At 36.0% G+C, this 16,392-nt stretch overlaps 2 protein-coding genes and 1 non-coding gene across 3 annotated transcripts; 2 read left to right on the forward strand and 1 right to left on the reverse strand.

Annotated features, from left to right (window-relative positions):
* Positions 1-1,552: 1,552 nt before the first annotated feature.
* TRNAR-CCU (transfer RNA arginine (anticodon CCU)) lies at positions 1,553-1,625 on the forward strand. Its single transcript has one exon. It is a non-coding gene; the product is annotated as a tRNA-Arg (tRNA).
* An 8,146-nt stretch (positions 1,626-9,771) lies between these two features.
* On the forward strand, positions 9,772-12,019 carry LOC141814917 (squamosa promoter-binding-like protein 17). The gene is made up of 3 exons (XM_074702875.1): positions 9,772-10,200; positions 11,103-11,239; positions 11,332-12,019. Exons 1-3 carry the CDS (start codon positions 9,860-9,862, stop codon positions 11,856-11,858), a joined length of 1,005 nt encoding a protein of 334 aa, XP_074558976.1. The 5' UTR covers positions 9,772-9,859; the 3' UTR covers positions 11,859-12,019.
* An 854-nt stretch (positions 12,020-12,873) lies between these two features.
* LOC141814207 (arabinogalactan protein 23-like) lies at positions 12,874-13,047 on the reverse strand. The gene has a single exon (XM_074702153.1). It carries the CDS (start codon positions 13,045-13,047, stop codon positions 12,874-12,876), a length of 174 nt encoding a protein of 57 aa, XP_074558254.1.
* Between the last annotated feature and the right edge of the window lie 3,345 nt (positions 13,048-16,392).

A 16,392-nucleotide genomic window follows, 5' to 3' on the forward strand; every position in this document is an offset into this window, starting at 1 on the left:
ATTTCCTTTGCCCAACATCCAATCAACTTTAATCTGTTGGGACTTCATCATTGCCTAGCATCCGATTAATCTTGATCTGCCGAGACTTCACGCCTCATGCCAATACTATATTGGACTTCCAATCGCCAAGTATTCGGTCAACTGTGAACCACTTGGACTTTCCTCTTACCAACTCCCTGTTGGACTTCTGACTGCTAAGTGTCCGATCAACCATTGACTCACTTGAACTTCTCACTCAACCAACTAATATACTAATTGATTGTCAAGTATCTGATTAACTTTTACTTATTTGGCATCCAATTAATATATTAATCAGATATCGAAATCCAACTCGAGTCAACTCGAGCTTGATCAATTTAGTCAATCTTGATCAGAGGTTGATTGCAATAATATGAAAAAGGGACGCCCTTTTGATAGCTCCAATAAAAAAGATGTCCTTTTAATTTTTATTACCTCTCAAATTATATAAATCATCAAAAGAATATTTTAAAAAAATTATCAAGAGGGTTTCATCATATATTTTATATCTAAAACATCCTTATTATAGTGTTATTATAACAATAACTCCCTAGTTGTTATAATATAAAAAATTAATTATTTTATTTTAAATAAAATTACTATATGCAAAGTACTATTATATCAAATATTTTTTTTATCAACTTATCAAAATTACTTAAATTTTATTAAATTATTATAAATTAGTGAAAAAATCACTTTAAAATAATGGTAGAAGTATCTACTACATAGTATGTCCTATGAGGATTTACCTAATTTGAGATAACCTTTTTGTAAAACAATATGAAAGAACTAGAAAATAATAAAAATTAAAAAAAATATTTTTGTCTATTTACCCTCGTATAAAATCTTTTACATATATATATATATACAAGTTGGCCAAAAAAAGGCAATAAATATTTGATATTTATTACATCAAGATAAATTAGGAAAATAATAAACTGGTAATCTTTTCTAAATAACATATTCCAGCATATTCTGATATGTTTTCGATTTCTGAATATGTTTCTGAAATAATATATTTCAACACTCTCCCTTAAATTGGAGCATGAATATTTAAAATGCACAACTTAAGCTGATAAAATTGAAAAAGTGATTTTTCAAGTGGTTTAATAAAGATATCCATAATTTGAGTATTTGATTGTGTAAAGGTAGTTGAAATTTGACCCAATCGAATTCTTTCCCTAACCACATGATAATCCATTTCAATATATTTTATTCGCTCATGAAAAATAAAATTTGCTGCAATATATAGTACTGCTTTGTTATCATTATGATTTTGTTGGAGAGGTCGTTTGAAAACATCCATGAGTATACTTGATGTTTAGTTTGATAGAGTTTATTTATACTCTAAGAAGCATATAAAACAAATAAAATTAAACAGTTGTGAGTTCCATTTCTTAAGGTCTATAAATTTATGAACGACTTGTATAAAAATTAATTATAATTTGTTTTGTATATTCGAATAAATAAAATTATAGTATTTTAAAAAATAAGTTTGATAAGAGTTAATATGTTAAAATCATATTACATATGTGCGCCTGTAGCTCAGTGGATAGAGCGTCTGTTTCCTAAGCAGAAAGTCGTAGGTTCGACCCCTACCTGGCGCGTATTTTTGTTTTTATTTTAAATTTAATAATTAGCTTTTTTTTTCTTTCAGTGAAACGGTTAGCGGCCGGATCGACCGGATTTCTTTTTTATCAGACGGCTCATGCAGATTGATGTTTAGTCCCACATCTCAAATTTCGAAATTCTCAGATCCATATAAAATATACTTATACGGTCAGAAATTCTAAAGACTATGGGATGGAGGGATAGATCGAACTGATCCAGGAAAATTCCTGGGTCTATTGCTGTAGAGATGCGGATGCGTAATTGTGATCTGTTAAATTTGATTGGTTATCCCATTCGTGGGAGGGGTGGAGCCCTTCCATCAGATTGTGGATTCATGACCGTACTCTTACAGCAATTCACTTGGCCTTACAAGTGGGTTAACAAGACGGGGTTTACATTCCCATGGGCAAATAATTTTTAAATATCAAATAAAAGATTTTATCAAAATCGATCACTCTTTTTTTTTTTTTTTTTTTTTTTTGGATGCTTCTGACAATTACAATAGTTTTTTTGTTTATGGTAAATTAATCAAATGGATATAATTTAATAGAATGGATATATCTCTCGATTCTAAAAGCAATTGTTAGATCACTAATAAATAAGATTTTTTTTTTAATTTGTAAGTCTTGTAAAAAGTATCTTAACCAAGTTAACTTTCATATAATTATTATCATCGTTCTATACTCTGCACCTCTGTAGAAGAATTTGTAAGTCTTGTAAAAGTATCTCAACCAAGTTAACTTTCATATAATTATTATCAGCGTTCTATACTCTGCCTCTGTAGAAAAATGAGAAATTGTTGTTTGTTTCTTTATCTTCTAAGAGATAAGAGAGGAACAAAGAAAAACACAATATCTAGACATTGATTATCTTGTAGTACAACTTTCCCAATCAGCATTATAATAGCCAATTAACTTAAGATCATTTTTTCTTAAAAGAAAAAAAAATACTTGTCTAGGTGTTCCCTTTATATATCTTAGAACTCGAATAGTTGCATGAAGATGTGATTTGTATGGATTATGCATGAATTGACTAAGAAGATGCATTGAATAATTGATATATGGACAAGTAATTGTTAAGTAAATAAGTTTTCCAACAAATCTTCTATATCTTCCGAGGAAAGGAAGGATCTTTAAGTATTTCTCCATCTATCAGTGTGAGTTTAAAATTTTATTCCATAGGACAATTGATTGGAGCAGCTCTAAGAAGATCCATCTCATCATGTATATCTAATGTGTACTTTCGTTGTGATATGGAAATTCCTTGTTTCAATGTAGCCATTTCTATTCCCAAAAACTATTTTAACCTTCCAAAGTCTTTTATTCGAAAGTGCTCATGTAGAAAGCTTTTAAGAGTCCTTATGGTGTCAGGATCATTTCCTGTGATTATCATGTCATCAATATAAATCAATACAATTGTGAATGTGCCTCCATATGCTCATGTGAACAATGAGTAATCTACCATAGACTGCTTAAAACCTGCCTTTTGAATGGCTGTAGAGAATTTTGAATACCAATTACAAGAAACTTGTTTTAACCCATAAAGTGACTTATTTAGTTGACAAATGATGTTCTCCCCTATCGACTCTAATCAGGTGGTAGAAGCATGCATACTTTTTCATCTAGATCACCATGGAGAAAAGTATTTTGAACATCAAGTTGATGAATAAACCAATCACTCACAGCAGCTATAGCTAGTAGACAACAAATAGTGACTAACTTAACAACTGATGCAAAAGTCTTATTATAATCCAATCCTTCAACTTGTGTATAGCCTTTAGCAACAAGTCTCTCCTTGTAATGCTCAATGGATCCATCTGATTTGTACTTGATTTTGTATACTCACTTGCAATTAATTGACTTCTTTCCATTAGGTAAGGAAGTAAGGGCCCATGTACTATTTTCTTCCAATGCTTGAATTTCCAAACTCATGGCTTCTTTTCACTTAGGATTTTTCTGAGCTTGGGCAAATGTGTTAGGTTCCACAAGAGTATAGATATGAGTAGCAAATGCATGATGAGAAGAAGATAAATTTTTATAACATATGAAATTTGCTAAAGGATAACAAGTACCTTTACGTGACTTTGCCATTGAAGATGATGATAAGTTTGGGAAAAGAACCTTGGTTTGGGCACAATGGAAATCATGTAACCAAATTGATGGTTAGCAAATACGGTCTGTTTTTTACAATGTAAGTTCATTGGATTGAATTATGAGAGGTGATATATTAGAAGGTTCATCAATAACGTAGTCACTGTTTAAATTTTCTAAGTATTCTGGAATGTGAGATGTAACTTTTTCAAATGAAGTATCATGATCATCAATTGGTAAAGGTAGCACCAAAGAACTATCTTCATCATTTTTCCTAGAGTAAAAAGGAAATATGCGTTCATGAAAAATAACATCTCGTTTAACAAAAATTTGTTTAGTTTCCATATCATAGACTTTATATGCCTTTTGACCAATAGGATACCCAAAAAAGTACATCTTCGAGTTCGTTGATCAAATTTATGATTTGATTTAACATTAGTGGCAAAACATAAACATTCAAATACTCGTAAATGATGATAAGTGGGTGGTTTATTGTAGAGAACCTCATATGGTGTTTTCTTAAAGAGTAGATGTGTAGGTATGCGATTGATAAGGTAAACAGAAGTAAGCACACTTTCCCCCCCAAAAAGTTAGTGGTAAGTGAGATTGAAATCTCAAGGCAAAGCTCTAGCTATACTCAAGATATAACGATGTTTTTGCTCAACGACACCAACGACATCATTTTGTTGAGGTGTAAAACTAATAGTAGTTTTATACATTATCTCATGTTGATCAAAAAAATTTCGCATTGAATAAAACTCACCTCCTTCGATTTACTCAAAATCTTTTAACCTTTCTATTAAATTGAGTTTCAATGAAAGCAAAAAAATTTTTTAACAAAGATTACGTCTCAGATTTATAACACATACGAAAAATTCATGTATACCTAAAAAATCATTGACAATGGTTAAGAAATAATAAGCTCCTGAATGGGAGGTAACTTGAAAAGGTTCCCAAATGTCACAATGTATTAATTCAAAAGATTCACTAGTAGAAATGGAACTCATATCAAAAGGTAGTCTTGTTTGCTTGACTAAAGGATAAACATTATAAACTTTATTTGAACAAATAGAAATTTCATTAACTGATTATGTAAGATGTTTCATAGGTTGCATAGATGGACGACCTAATCATTTATGCCAAAGATCATGTTGTTAAGATGCATTATTGACTTTAGAAATTAATGGATTTGATGGTGTAAAAGGGATGTAATAAAGACCGTTATGTTGTCTCCCCAAACCAATCATCTTTTTTGTTGACAAGTCCTATAAAAGATAAAAATCAGAAAAAAAAAGTGATCGAGCAATTTAAAGATTTGGTCATTTTACTAACAGATAATACATTGACACAAAATGATGGAATACAAATAACATCTATGATAGTAAGATCTGAACTAAGTTTTGTAGATCCAATAGAAGTAATTTGTGCTTTATTTTCATTAGGTAATCCAACAGATGAATATGAAGATATTTTTGTGTCTTGTAATAACTTAGATGATGAAATCATATGATCAGTGGCACCACTATCTACAATCCAATTCCTAGAAGTTTTTGAATTAGTATAGCATGAGGAGCAAAAGGGAATAGTTGAACCTATAACATTTGCCTTTGGTTAAGTTTCACCATTGTTTAAGAGAGCCAAGAGTTGTTGATATTGTTCGTATGTAAAGCTTATGTTGGTGCAAAGAGCACTAGGTCTGACCCTAGAATTTCGATATTTGACAAAATACCTAGGTCTGATCTGTTTGATCAAGGGTTGATCCAAACAGGACCTAATGTTTGAATGTGAATGAAGTCTAGTCAGGTCAGTTTGACCAGAAGATTAGCGAGAAGCCCTAGTTGAGGCTAGGCAAGAAGTCTTAGTTGGAGGCTAGACAGGGAAAGCCCTAGTTAGAGGCTAGGCAGAGAAAGTTCTAAATAAATCCTAGTTGGAGGCTAGGCAGAGGAAGTCCTGATCTAGAGGATCAAGCAAGGAAGTCCTAGTTGGAGGCTAGACAGTCCTAGTTGGAGGCTAGGCAGAGGAAGTCCTGATCTAGAGGATCGAGCAAGGAAGTCCTAGTTGAAGGCTAGGCAGTCCTAATTGGAGGCTAGGAGAAGTCCTGATCTAGAGGATTAGGCAGGAAAAATCCTAACTAAAGGTTAGGCAAGGGAAAATCCAAACTAGATGTTTGGTAGGTTAGAAGTCTACCTATGGAAGTGACTAGTCATAACTGAAGGTTAGGCAAGAGAAAATCCAAACTGGATGTTTAGCAGGTGATAAATCTACCTATGAAAATGACTAGTCCTAATAGGGAGTTAGGCATAGGTAAGCTAGTAGGTTAGACTTACAGGGTAAGATTTAGGTAAGCCTAGTAGGTCAGACAGACTACAGATAAACTTAGGTTGTTTGCGTGTTTGTATGTTTATCTTGTAGGAATCAGGAACCAAAAGCAAGACGAAGGAAGTATAAGAGGAATACACAAAAGCAGCCGAATCAAGTCCGGGGTTAACTCAGGTCAAACCTGAGTTGATTGGATTCGCGTGCCCGTATGTTATTCTAAGCGCCCGAACGGTCCAGGTGCCCTTGGATGGTCCAGACACCTGGATCAAGAAGAATCAGCTCGGATAGAGTCAGAAGAGATCGGATTGGATCCGATCGGATCTAGGCACTCGGATAAGAATCCAAGCGCCCGGAAGGCTCTATATAAGGAGACTGAACGTGCACCACAAGGAGATCATCTCTCTACGCCTCATTCTTCATCCTGTGGTATTGATGAACGCGAACGGAGCCAAGCTTGTGCAACCGAGGAAGTTCCAGGAGGAGTGTGTGCGACGCTCAAAGATTTCCAGATCGGCTACACGAGATCTTGCTATTCTTTTTCTTATTGTCATGTATTTAATTTCTATTCTTGATTGGATTGTAAAATGACTTTCTCCACTTCCGAATGAAGGTTCGAAAAGGAGACCATTAGTAGACGAGCACCTTCTGTACATAGGCATAGGACATACTAATCCTGAAGGGTTAGGAACCAAGTAAAATCCGCGAGCCCCTTGTCTTGTTTTACTAATTCCACTATAAGTATTTTTGATAGAATGAACAAACGAAGAAAAACGAAGCATGCTCTATTCACCCCTCCTCTAGCGTGCACCCAACGATCCAACAGCTTGGAGTCTCTTACCGAGAATTATTTGCAAAAGATTTCTTCTTCTCTTTATTCTTCTTATATCCCGGAGGGAAACCATGCAAGTGGTAGTATCAATAGTATGATTATTTCCATTACAGTTGCTACAATATAACTTCGTTTTACTTTTATTTGATAAATGATTCCCATAATGACTCTTAAGTGTGTCCACCAATATGACATCCTTGGAGACAATCAAGTCTCTTTGTTTTTCTTTATTTAAAGCCAGGGAATAAACTCTCTCAATAGTAAAAAGAGGCTGCATAAGAAGTATTTGATCACGAATAGTAGAATAAGATTCCTTCAGACCCATAAGAAATTATATTATCTTTCCTCTTTGTTCTCGTTCTTCTACTTTCTTCATGACACCACAAGTGCAAATTGGAAGATCATTATAAGAAGAAAGTTTATTCCATAGGCATTTTAATTTAGTGAAATAAACTGCAATAGAACTTTGGTGTAGCGAAGCGATGCCTCTCTTGATTTGAAACATTCTAGGTGTATTATTTTGAGAGAATCTTTCTTTCAAATTAGTCTAAACTTCAACAGCTGTCTCAACATAAATCACGCTATTAGCGATATCGAATTCAATAGAATTGAGGATCCATGATAAAACCATATCATTGCACCTTTTCCATGAGAGAAAAGTTGCATCAATCAATATTGGTTTCTTGATGCTTCCGTTGATAAATCCGTGTTATTTTTAGCGCTGAGAGCTATGCTCATTGAATGACTCCAAGTGCAAAATTGTCACCATTCAAATGTTTGGTGACCAAAACAATTCCTTGATGATTTGAGTATTCAAAAAGAAATAGATCAGAATTGTCAGCAATAATATTTCCTCCGACTTTATTTAATGAAGAAGAAGTTGAATCCATCGTATTAGGCGAAGAAATTTCCTAGAACAAATTGCTTTGATACCATTTAAAAAAATATGGAAGAATAAGAAAATAATAGAAATCTAAAAAAATATTTTTGTTTATTCATCCTCGTATAAAACCTTTTATATATATAAAAACAAGTTGACTAAAAAGAAAAAAAGAAAAAAAATATTTGATATATATTATATCAAGATAAATTAGTAAAATAATAAATTGGTAATGTTTTTCGAATAGAATATCTCAACCTATTCATACAGTATATTTCAACCTATTCTATTCTTATATGTTTTCGATTTTTTTTTTATTTCTGTTTTTGAAATAGTATATTTCAAACTTTTCGTGAATGAACGAATATGTCATTCTATTTGTCACTACAATTTGCCCAACTAATTATCGACTTCAATGAACCAAAAGAAGATTTAAATAGAATAAAAAATTAAAAGTATATATTTTTATTTTTTATCATTATTAAAAGGATGTTGTATTTAAAAATCATGTTATTCTAATTTTAATCTAAAAATTATATTTTAGTAGTTATAGTGCCATATACTATTGCAATTTTAATTATTTTTTTATTTTTTAAAATTTAATTTAATAAAAAATATTATATATAAAGTACTTTTAAATAAAAAAATATTTATAATGCCATTTAAAAATTAAAATCATTAAACCAATTATTATTAAATAACTACTATAATAATTATAATATTAATTAATTAGTATAATAATTAAAAAATGATTTTAAATATGTTAGACAGTTGATTTTACTTTTTTTTAAGTAAAGGATGTCCTTTTATTAATTAGAAATATTTTTTAAATTTTTAGTCAATAAAAAATAAAATATTATTTTAAATATTTTTAACAATAAAGAATGTATTTTATTTTTTATTAATTTTAACAATTATGTGAAAAGTCATGGCAAACCTTGGAATTTGGCATGGCCTCGAATCTATTAATTGGGGCACAACGTTGTAAAATGGACCGCACATTTATTGGCGATCTTACAAATTACGACAATTTTTTGTTATTATGATCTTTCAATATTTATTTATCAAATCTATCCTTAAAAATAATAATAATAAATCCCAGTTAATTTCATTAATTATCTCTAAAGGTGATCGATCTGATCCCATGAAAATTTTTCATCAACCACCAGAATAAATCGAGAAGTGCACGCAATAGTGAACCCAGACGCTCAACATTTTTTGATTACGTTTTCCATTTAAATTTTTTTTATAAATATGTCATAATTAAAGATTAAATTATAGGTACCTGAGTGATAATTTAGATATCTTACTACAAAAAAATGATAATCCCAGTAGCCACATCTCTGGGGGTGGTCGGTCCGGTCCCACGGAAGTTTCTCACTGACCACCAGGGTAAATCGGGAAGCACATACGGCGGTCAATCCAGATGCCCAACATCCTTTGATTGCGTTCCCCATTTGAAGGAAAATTCCTGCAAATACGTCGTAGCTGGAGATCGAACCGTAGGTCCCTAGGTTACAACTTGAATATCCTACCGTTGTACCATTGTTCCGGAGACTAGATATCTTACTACAGTATCATTGTTCCGGGAACATTAAATCTACATTCATCAACCATGATCTCTTAGAAGATGTAGAAAGTTCACGCCCTGTTCAGTTCCGCATTCACCGTGATTTACTCCCCCTCATACTTGTGGGGCCGAGGTGGGAGGCCGCTAGGTTGGCGGTTCCAACCTTTTGCAGCATTAGAAGATGTAGAAAGTTATTACAGGGAGGAAATCTAAAAAATGTTGCTTATTTAGGAAAAAAAATCCCCGGTAAATCAATGTCGCCTTCCAACCTCTATAAATATGAAGTACCATCAAAATCTCTCTCCCTTCCCCCCATTAACACACCTCACTGCGCAGCACACTGTTCTAAAATGGCAGCTGTCAGCTTTATGTCATGCAGAATTGATTAAACGACCTTCTTCTCCACTTTATTGCAATTCCATCCTCCTTTTCTCCTTTCGTTCTTATACCAGCAGCCCAACTCGACTTCGCCCCTTCTCCCTGCTCCGATGGTTGGGCTGTTGGTGGTGTAGATTGACCCGCTGCCTCGCTGTAAGGTGGAGATGGATTCTGGACCGATCGACCCCTCGGCTGGGTGCGGAGGCGGCGGCGATGACTCCCTGCGAGGTCTCGTGTTTGGTAAAAAGATCTATTTTGAGGACGGAAGTGGCGGCGGCAATAAGGCGCCGCCGGCGAGGAAGGGGAGGGGGGTGCTGCAAGGAGGAGGAGGAGGAGGGCAGCAGCAGGCGCCGCCGCGGCCGAGGTGCCAAGTCGAAGGGTGCGAGGCGGATCTGAGCGGCGTGAAGGCCTACTACTGCCGGCACAAGGTGTGCGGGATGCACTCCAAGGCTCCCAAGGTCATCGTCGGCGGCATCGAGCAGAGGTTCTGTCAGCAGTGCAGCAGGTCTCGTGCTCTTGCTTATTCAGTCTTCCTCGTTTGTCTACCACGCCAGCAGCGGCATGACCTAAAAAGCCCTTTTTTTTTTTTTGACTTCATGAATCTGGTTTTCAGAGTTTTGAATTCCCTGAAAAAAAAGAGAGTGGCATTTTTAGTTTTGTCTCTTTACTCGTCGATGGATTTTGCTTTCTTGCAATGGTGCTCATTGCACTGATTGCTACCTTCCACAACTCTCTTCTAATAGTATTTGCTTTCCAGTAAGGTTCTGTTTTTTTCTTCTCCATAAATTTGTATCTTTATGCTCAAGAAGCTCTGTTCATCTTCGCATTCTTGCCACACTTCAATGATGAATTATTTGCAATCACTGCTATGCATGTTAGAGAAGAGTTTTTCTCTTTTAAGTGCAAGCTACATTTATCAATCAGCCAACTTGAGCTTGTTTGAAAAGACTGGAATGAAAGGGAAAGATTTTGTTCCAAATCTAAAGTTCGGGAAAACTTTTTCTTGAATTGGGGAAGGGTAGGGAATTGTTTACGTTAATTATTGAAGATATTGATTGGTTTTGTTTATATTCCAATTTCTGTATATTATTTAAACTATGAACGTCAAAGATGATCTCCCCATTTTTTTGATACTCTAACATCATCTGTTTTTGGGTGTTCAGTTTGCTTGAAAATGTTACTCTAATTACTTTCCTCCAAAAAACACATTTTGCTGGCTGAGTGCTAGAGCATAGATCTTAACCAGCAGCAGAGATATTAAGAACTCTTGTAATTGTTGAAACCCTAGACCTTTGATGATAGTGCATGTCTGTTAATGATCGTTGGAAGGTGATATTTAACTGAATATACGACAATCATCAATTGAAAGATGTGGGTAAAAATGACTTTGCTGCCATACATTCACAGGTTTCACCAGTTGACTGAGTTCGACCAAGGCAAACGCAGTTGCCGCAGACGGCTGGCAGGGCACAATGAGCGGCGGAGGAAGCCGCCGTCTGGTCCCTTCAATTCTCGCTACGGCCAGTTTCCACGGTCCTTCCATGGTTAGAATCATCTGATCGATATTCTGTGGCATTCCATTTATGTTGTCGATCTGATCTGAGTTCTCCGATTGTTGCATTGAATTATGAAGCAGAACCCAGCAGATTCAGAAGCTTTCTGATGGACTTCAGTTACCCGAAGCACGGTAGAGACATTTGCTCTGATAATCTGGCGGCGGGCAACCAATGGCACGAAGTGGTGGATGCTCCATCAAATGCGGTTGTTCCGGTGCTCAGAGCCCATCCATACTCGCAAGGCTCGCCGGGCCAGATGCTGTTATCTTCGCCGGAACTTCCACCAAGCGAGTGCCTTGCAGGAGCTTTAGACGGCAGCTGTGCTCTCTCTCTTCTGTCATCGACTCAGCCATGGGGCAGTAACGCTAGCAGAAGCCAAGTTCCATCGATTTCTTCATCCGGCAGCTTCAATCCCTTTTCCAACAATTACATGGCGGCCAACTCCTGGGGCTTGAGGGATCCGGGAAGCAGGAGCCACTCACAAGAAACCGAACCCGATCGAGCTCATTTTTCAGGTGAGCTCGCGTTGGCTCTGCAGGGGAGTAGGCAGTACCTCGAACACGGTTACGGTCACTCCGATCATATGATCCATCACTGGTCTCTGTAGATTATATGATCTGTCGTCATCCACTTATTCGTGGCAATTTTGTGACTTGAAATGTCGATCCCACTCTGGCCATGGAAACCATAACATCGATAGGTGTTTTGCTATATATCGCAATGCTTTCTTCTGGTTCAAATGATAGGAAAGCTTCAGTTTCTTCTTTGTGAACTTGCCTCTAAATTGTGAATCTATTCAACATTTTAAACGCTGTGAAATTCAAGGACATTCATTGTTCTTGCAATAGCGTTGGCAGGCAGCAGAGCCTTCAGGGTAGGCCCCCACGATGCTTCGCCATTAATCTTTAACTTAGCAAATCGACATTGAACATCTGGCTCTTGTAGTAGCTTTTCTCAGGGCACATCTGAAGAAAGACCGGCACAGTGCATTGGTTGGGCCTTGGGAATCGAGATTCTCGCTGGCACAAGATCTAGCAACATCGAACCGAGTGCCGAGAGACAGGACAATGAAGTGCTACCCTGGATGGTTCTTTAATGGCCTTCAGAGGTAAACTTGCGTGCACCAGATGACTGTGCTCCAGAGATTAATTGCCATAATTAAGCTGTACAAAGTTTGTCAGCGCCCAGAATCAGCCCCCCAAAGCTGCATCTCACTTGTGACTTGACAACTGAACTGCATCTCTTCGAGAATGGGAAAACACCCCTCTGAAGATCGAACTGGCACTCTGCACATTTGCTTCATGCAGCATGCAAAAGATTCAACGTCTGGTGTTTTCCTCTGTCAATCAATGATCACTCATACTTTGGTTGCTTTTTATGGCGTTGATGCGATGAAACTGCCCTTGTAATAGCTAAAATCTAACTCTAAAGACCTCAAATGATAAAAATAGTAATGAAAGTTACTCTGAAATAATGGAGTTGTAGTAATGCTCTTATTACGTTGACAGATAGATACGTGGATTGGATTATAATATCCTTAATGAAACCCATTTCAATCACATTTCAGTTACATTCCAAATTGGATTCACAATGAAACAAATGCTCTTTGATCCTTCTCTCATTTACTGCAAGTAGCACGCGACGAAGGAGAGGACGGCGACGCCGAGGGCGGCTCCAGCGGCCGGCAAGGAGGCAGCGCCGGAGGCGGGGCCGGGGGCGGGGGCATCGGCGGCCAGGACGCCGGTGGCAGTGGCGGCCGCGACGAGGACGGCACAGGCGATCTTCTTCACCTCCATCTCGTCTTAAATATGAATTCTTGGTTGGACACGAGGAATAAGGCAATTAGAGACGAGGAAGAGAAGAAGAGAGTTATTGAAACTGCGCAGGCCTGAGAGATTTGGAGGCGAGGGAGGGGATTTTATAGCGTGTTTTTGTGGCTCGGAGGATTCGTCGGGAGCGATAAACATGCAAGAAATTGATCGATCCTTTTGAGCTCTTGTGATCATCCATGAATACCAAAAATACAAATAGTTATCAAGTTAAGTATGCATTATCTTTTTTACTTTTTAAAAAATTATTATTTTTTTCAATGTGTCATATTTTTTATCAAGTAAATCTAAAGAAAAGCCAAGCAAATATCCATTTTATTTTTAAATTTTAAATGGAAAAACTTGGATAAAAATTAAAAGGACGTTTTTTTTATTTAATTGGAATTGTATGATTTTTTATCTAACAAATGCGCATCTCATCCGCTCGCCCGTAAAATGATATCGTTATCTTCATGCATTATTTAATTTTTTTGACCAGATTAAAATCAATTGATTTTAAAGGAAAATTAGACGGAATGCGAAATTCTTTTTGCTGCTTTGAAATCTATTCAAAATCCTTGTCCGTCCTATTCAAGAGCGGAGGGAGGCAAGTAACACGTTACCGGATTGTAGCTCGGGTAATTTTTTTTTTTACATTTTAAGTTAATAATTGATTTCCTCTTAATAATAGCTTGAATTTGTTTTTCAAGTATATAGCTCAGGTGTCAAGAAAGAGAACGTTTCTTTTTTTTACAAAAGTCACAGAAGGAAACTTATAAAAAAATAAAATATTTAATTCTGATGTGATTTTTTTCTTCTGTCATAATTTTTTTCATCCTCTTCGTCCTCTTAGAGGCGCAGCTGCAACGTAGCTGGCGTTAATCGCATCGTTAATACGTATGATCGGATCCACTGCCATGTGGTTGGCAGTGATGGTCGACCACTATATGGTGATCGACCACGTGGTCGACCACCACTCAGGTTTGGGGTTTGACGATTGGCGTTAACATTAAAAAAAAAAAAAAATTATGGCCCACCGATTAACGCGTTCAGAACTCTGAACGCGTTAAATACCTCACTCCTCCCTCACTTTTCCCTCACTCCTCCACGTCTTTTCCTCGCTCCGCCACGTCCGCTGTTAACGCGCGATTAACAGCGCGTTGCGGATGCTCTTAGTCATCCAATTTTTTTCTTGCTCTTCACGGTTTCACCCGTCAACTCTTACTATTACTATTGGGAGCAATCAACGCCTAATGATCATTTCCTCTTTTTCTCTTCTGTCACTCACTAAAAAAAAATCCTCATTACCGATGAATTTAAAAAAAAAAATCATCACAAAAGGATTTGCGACGAACTCTAGTTCGTTGCTATAAAGTCGTCGTCAAATTTTACGATGAAAATTTTATGTTTCGTCGTAAAATTTAACGACGAAAAATTATTTTTATCGTCAAATTCGTCGCCAATCGACAACGAATTCAATTTTCATCGTCAATCGACGACGAATTTAGTTTTCGTCGTCGATCGACGACGAAGAGTTTCAGAAGTGGTTCTAGAATCAACTATAATTTTTAATTAATTAGGGATTATGATGTACTACTAGGTGTTACTCATGATCGATTCATAATTAATAGTTAATTATGGACGACCAATATAAATCGAAAACTTATAAAGGTCACACACACTATAAATTTTTCTAAATGACATAAAAGAAGTTTGAGAATTGGATTCTTAGATCGAGAGAGATTGAGTTCGGTTAGACCGGACGAAGACAAATATGAAGATATTTTATTTGAAAGGAAATGCAAGTGAGCCATGTCTTTTGAAAATAAAGTGGGTCTTCTTTGATTTAATTATAAATTAAATTGATTTTGTTTAAATTAAAGGTGGTTTGATTTTGAACCAATTCGGTTTGGTTGTGAACTTAAGTCAACAATTTGGACTTTGGGTTAATAGATGTAAATTTTTAGTTAGTGAATCAAATCTGTTAGAGATCTATAAATACAACTTTTATAAAGAATTATTAACAGAGATTAAAAATCTAATTGATAGGTTTTAAAATTTCCCTTCTCTTCCTCTTCGCCGCCCAAGCCAAAACCAAACCTTGGAGTTCTTATTGCTGTTGGCTAAAAGGACCATCCAAGTTCACCACTGGCTAAGGATCTTCTCTAAGATCAGTATCCTCCCAAGGGTCGGTCATCCAGGAGCTAAAGGAAGCTATAACCGACGGTGGAAGCAAGGAATATGAGGAGAAACAATGGTTGTTTATTCACTGAAAGGTATCATTTTTTCATTTCGTTTTGACAATTATTTTGTGGCAATTATTATCGTTGGAACACTCACACCATTTAGTTTTGCTGCTCCTTGATAGCAAACCATATGATCTTCAAATGGTGGTATGATCGCTTCCGTTCAATTTGATTCGTATCGCCGGGTTGCTTCGAGCTGCCGGATATGTAATCGAACTGTAGGTCCTCTCTTAGATCATTTGTCTCCCTCCTTAGACTAGTATTGAAGTAGAGACATGACACGTGACTTAGGAAAGTTATCTCGAGGAGATCTCGACGCCGATACGAGTAAAGACAACCTTGCTCAAGATTGCTAGTTGATGTCGTTTCCGCTTCGTGTTATCTAAAAGGTATAAATTTGTTTATGTCTTATCTATGATTATATTTGCATGTATATATATCCTTGTGTGATTGTTATAAGTAGATAGTAATAAAATATTTATTACGCTTCCGCTGCATGTTTATGAAACATAAAATTTAAAATTATGCATATCGAAATCCAATAGTTTAGTGAACCAAAAGGATCAGTTGACCAAACGATCAGATGAAGGCTATAAAAGAAGCCTCGGGATCTAAGACTGTATCAATTCTGAACGACCATTCCTTCTCTCCTGGTACTCTACTCATGCAAGATCATCTGCTGCTACACCGTGAGGCTCTTTGACAACCTTCGTCTACACTACATTCTTGCATTTTAATTTTAAGAGGTAGTAGTGTATTACTACTCTCTTCATTTTTGTATGAGTTTTCCTCCTCTGAAAATTTTCAGAGAAAAGAACTTTAGTGAATTGCCTTGGAGTAGTAGTCTTTAGACTGGGAACCAAGTAAAAATTGATCTGTGTATTTATATATTTTTATTTCGCTATGATCTTTGATTTCTAAAAGAACTTGAAAAGAAAAATTTTATAAAATACGAGATTCACCCCCTCTCTCATCTCTTTCGATAACCCTAGATTTGCTATGGATATGTCACGAGTAGGGTTGCAAATTAGAATTTATAAATTTATCGAAAACCCACGATAAATACAAACAAATGAAGTATAGGGGC

Source organism: Curcuma longa, chromosome 21 (assembly GCF_044706935.1).
Source record: "Curcuma longa cultivar G26 ecotype Majalengka, Jawa Barat chromosome 21, ITB_CL_G26_1.1, whole genome shotgun sequence".
NCBI classification, from domain to species: domain Eukaryota; kingdom Viridiplantae; phylum Streptophyta; class Magnoliopsida; order Zingiberales; family Zingiberaceae; genus Curcuma; species Curcuma longa.

Excerpts from the sequence above, each read along its gene's own strand:
- LOC141814917 (XM_074702875.1), top strand. The coding sequence starts at position 9,860 with ATGGATTCTGGACCGATCGACCCCTCGGCTGGGTGCGGAGGCGGCGGC. Across the intron at positions 10,201-11,102 it reads TTCTGTCAGCAGTGCAGCAG|GTTTCACCAGTTGACTGAGT; the intron begins GTCTCGTGCTCT and ends ATACATTCACAG. Across the intron at positions 11,240-11,331 it reads GTTTCCACGGTCCTTCCATG|AACCCAGCAGATTCAGAAGC; the intron begins GTTAGAATCATC and ends ATTATGAAGCAG.
- LOC141814207 (XM_074702153.1), bottom strand. The coding sequence starts at position 13,047 with ATGGAGGTGAAGAAGATCGCCTGTGCCGTCCTCGTCGCGGCCGCCACT.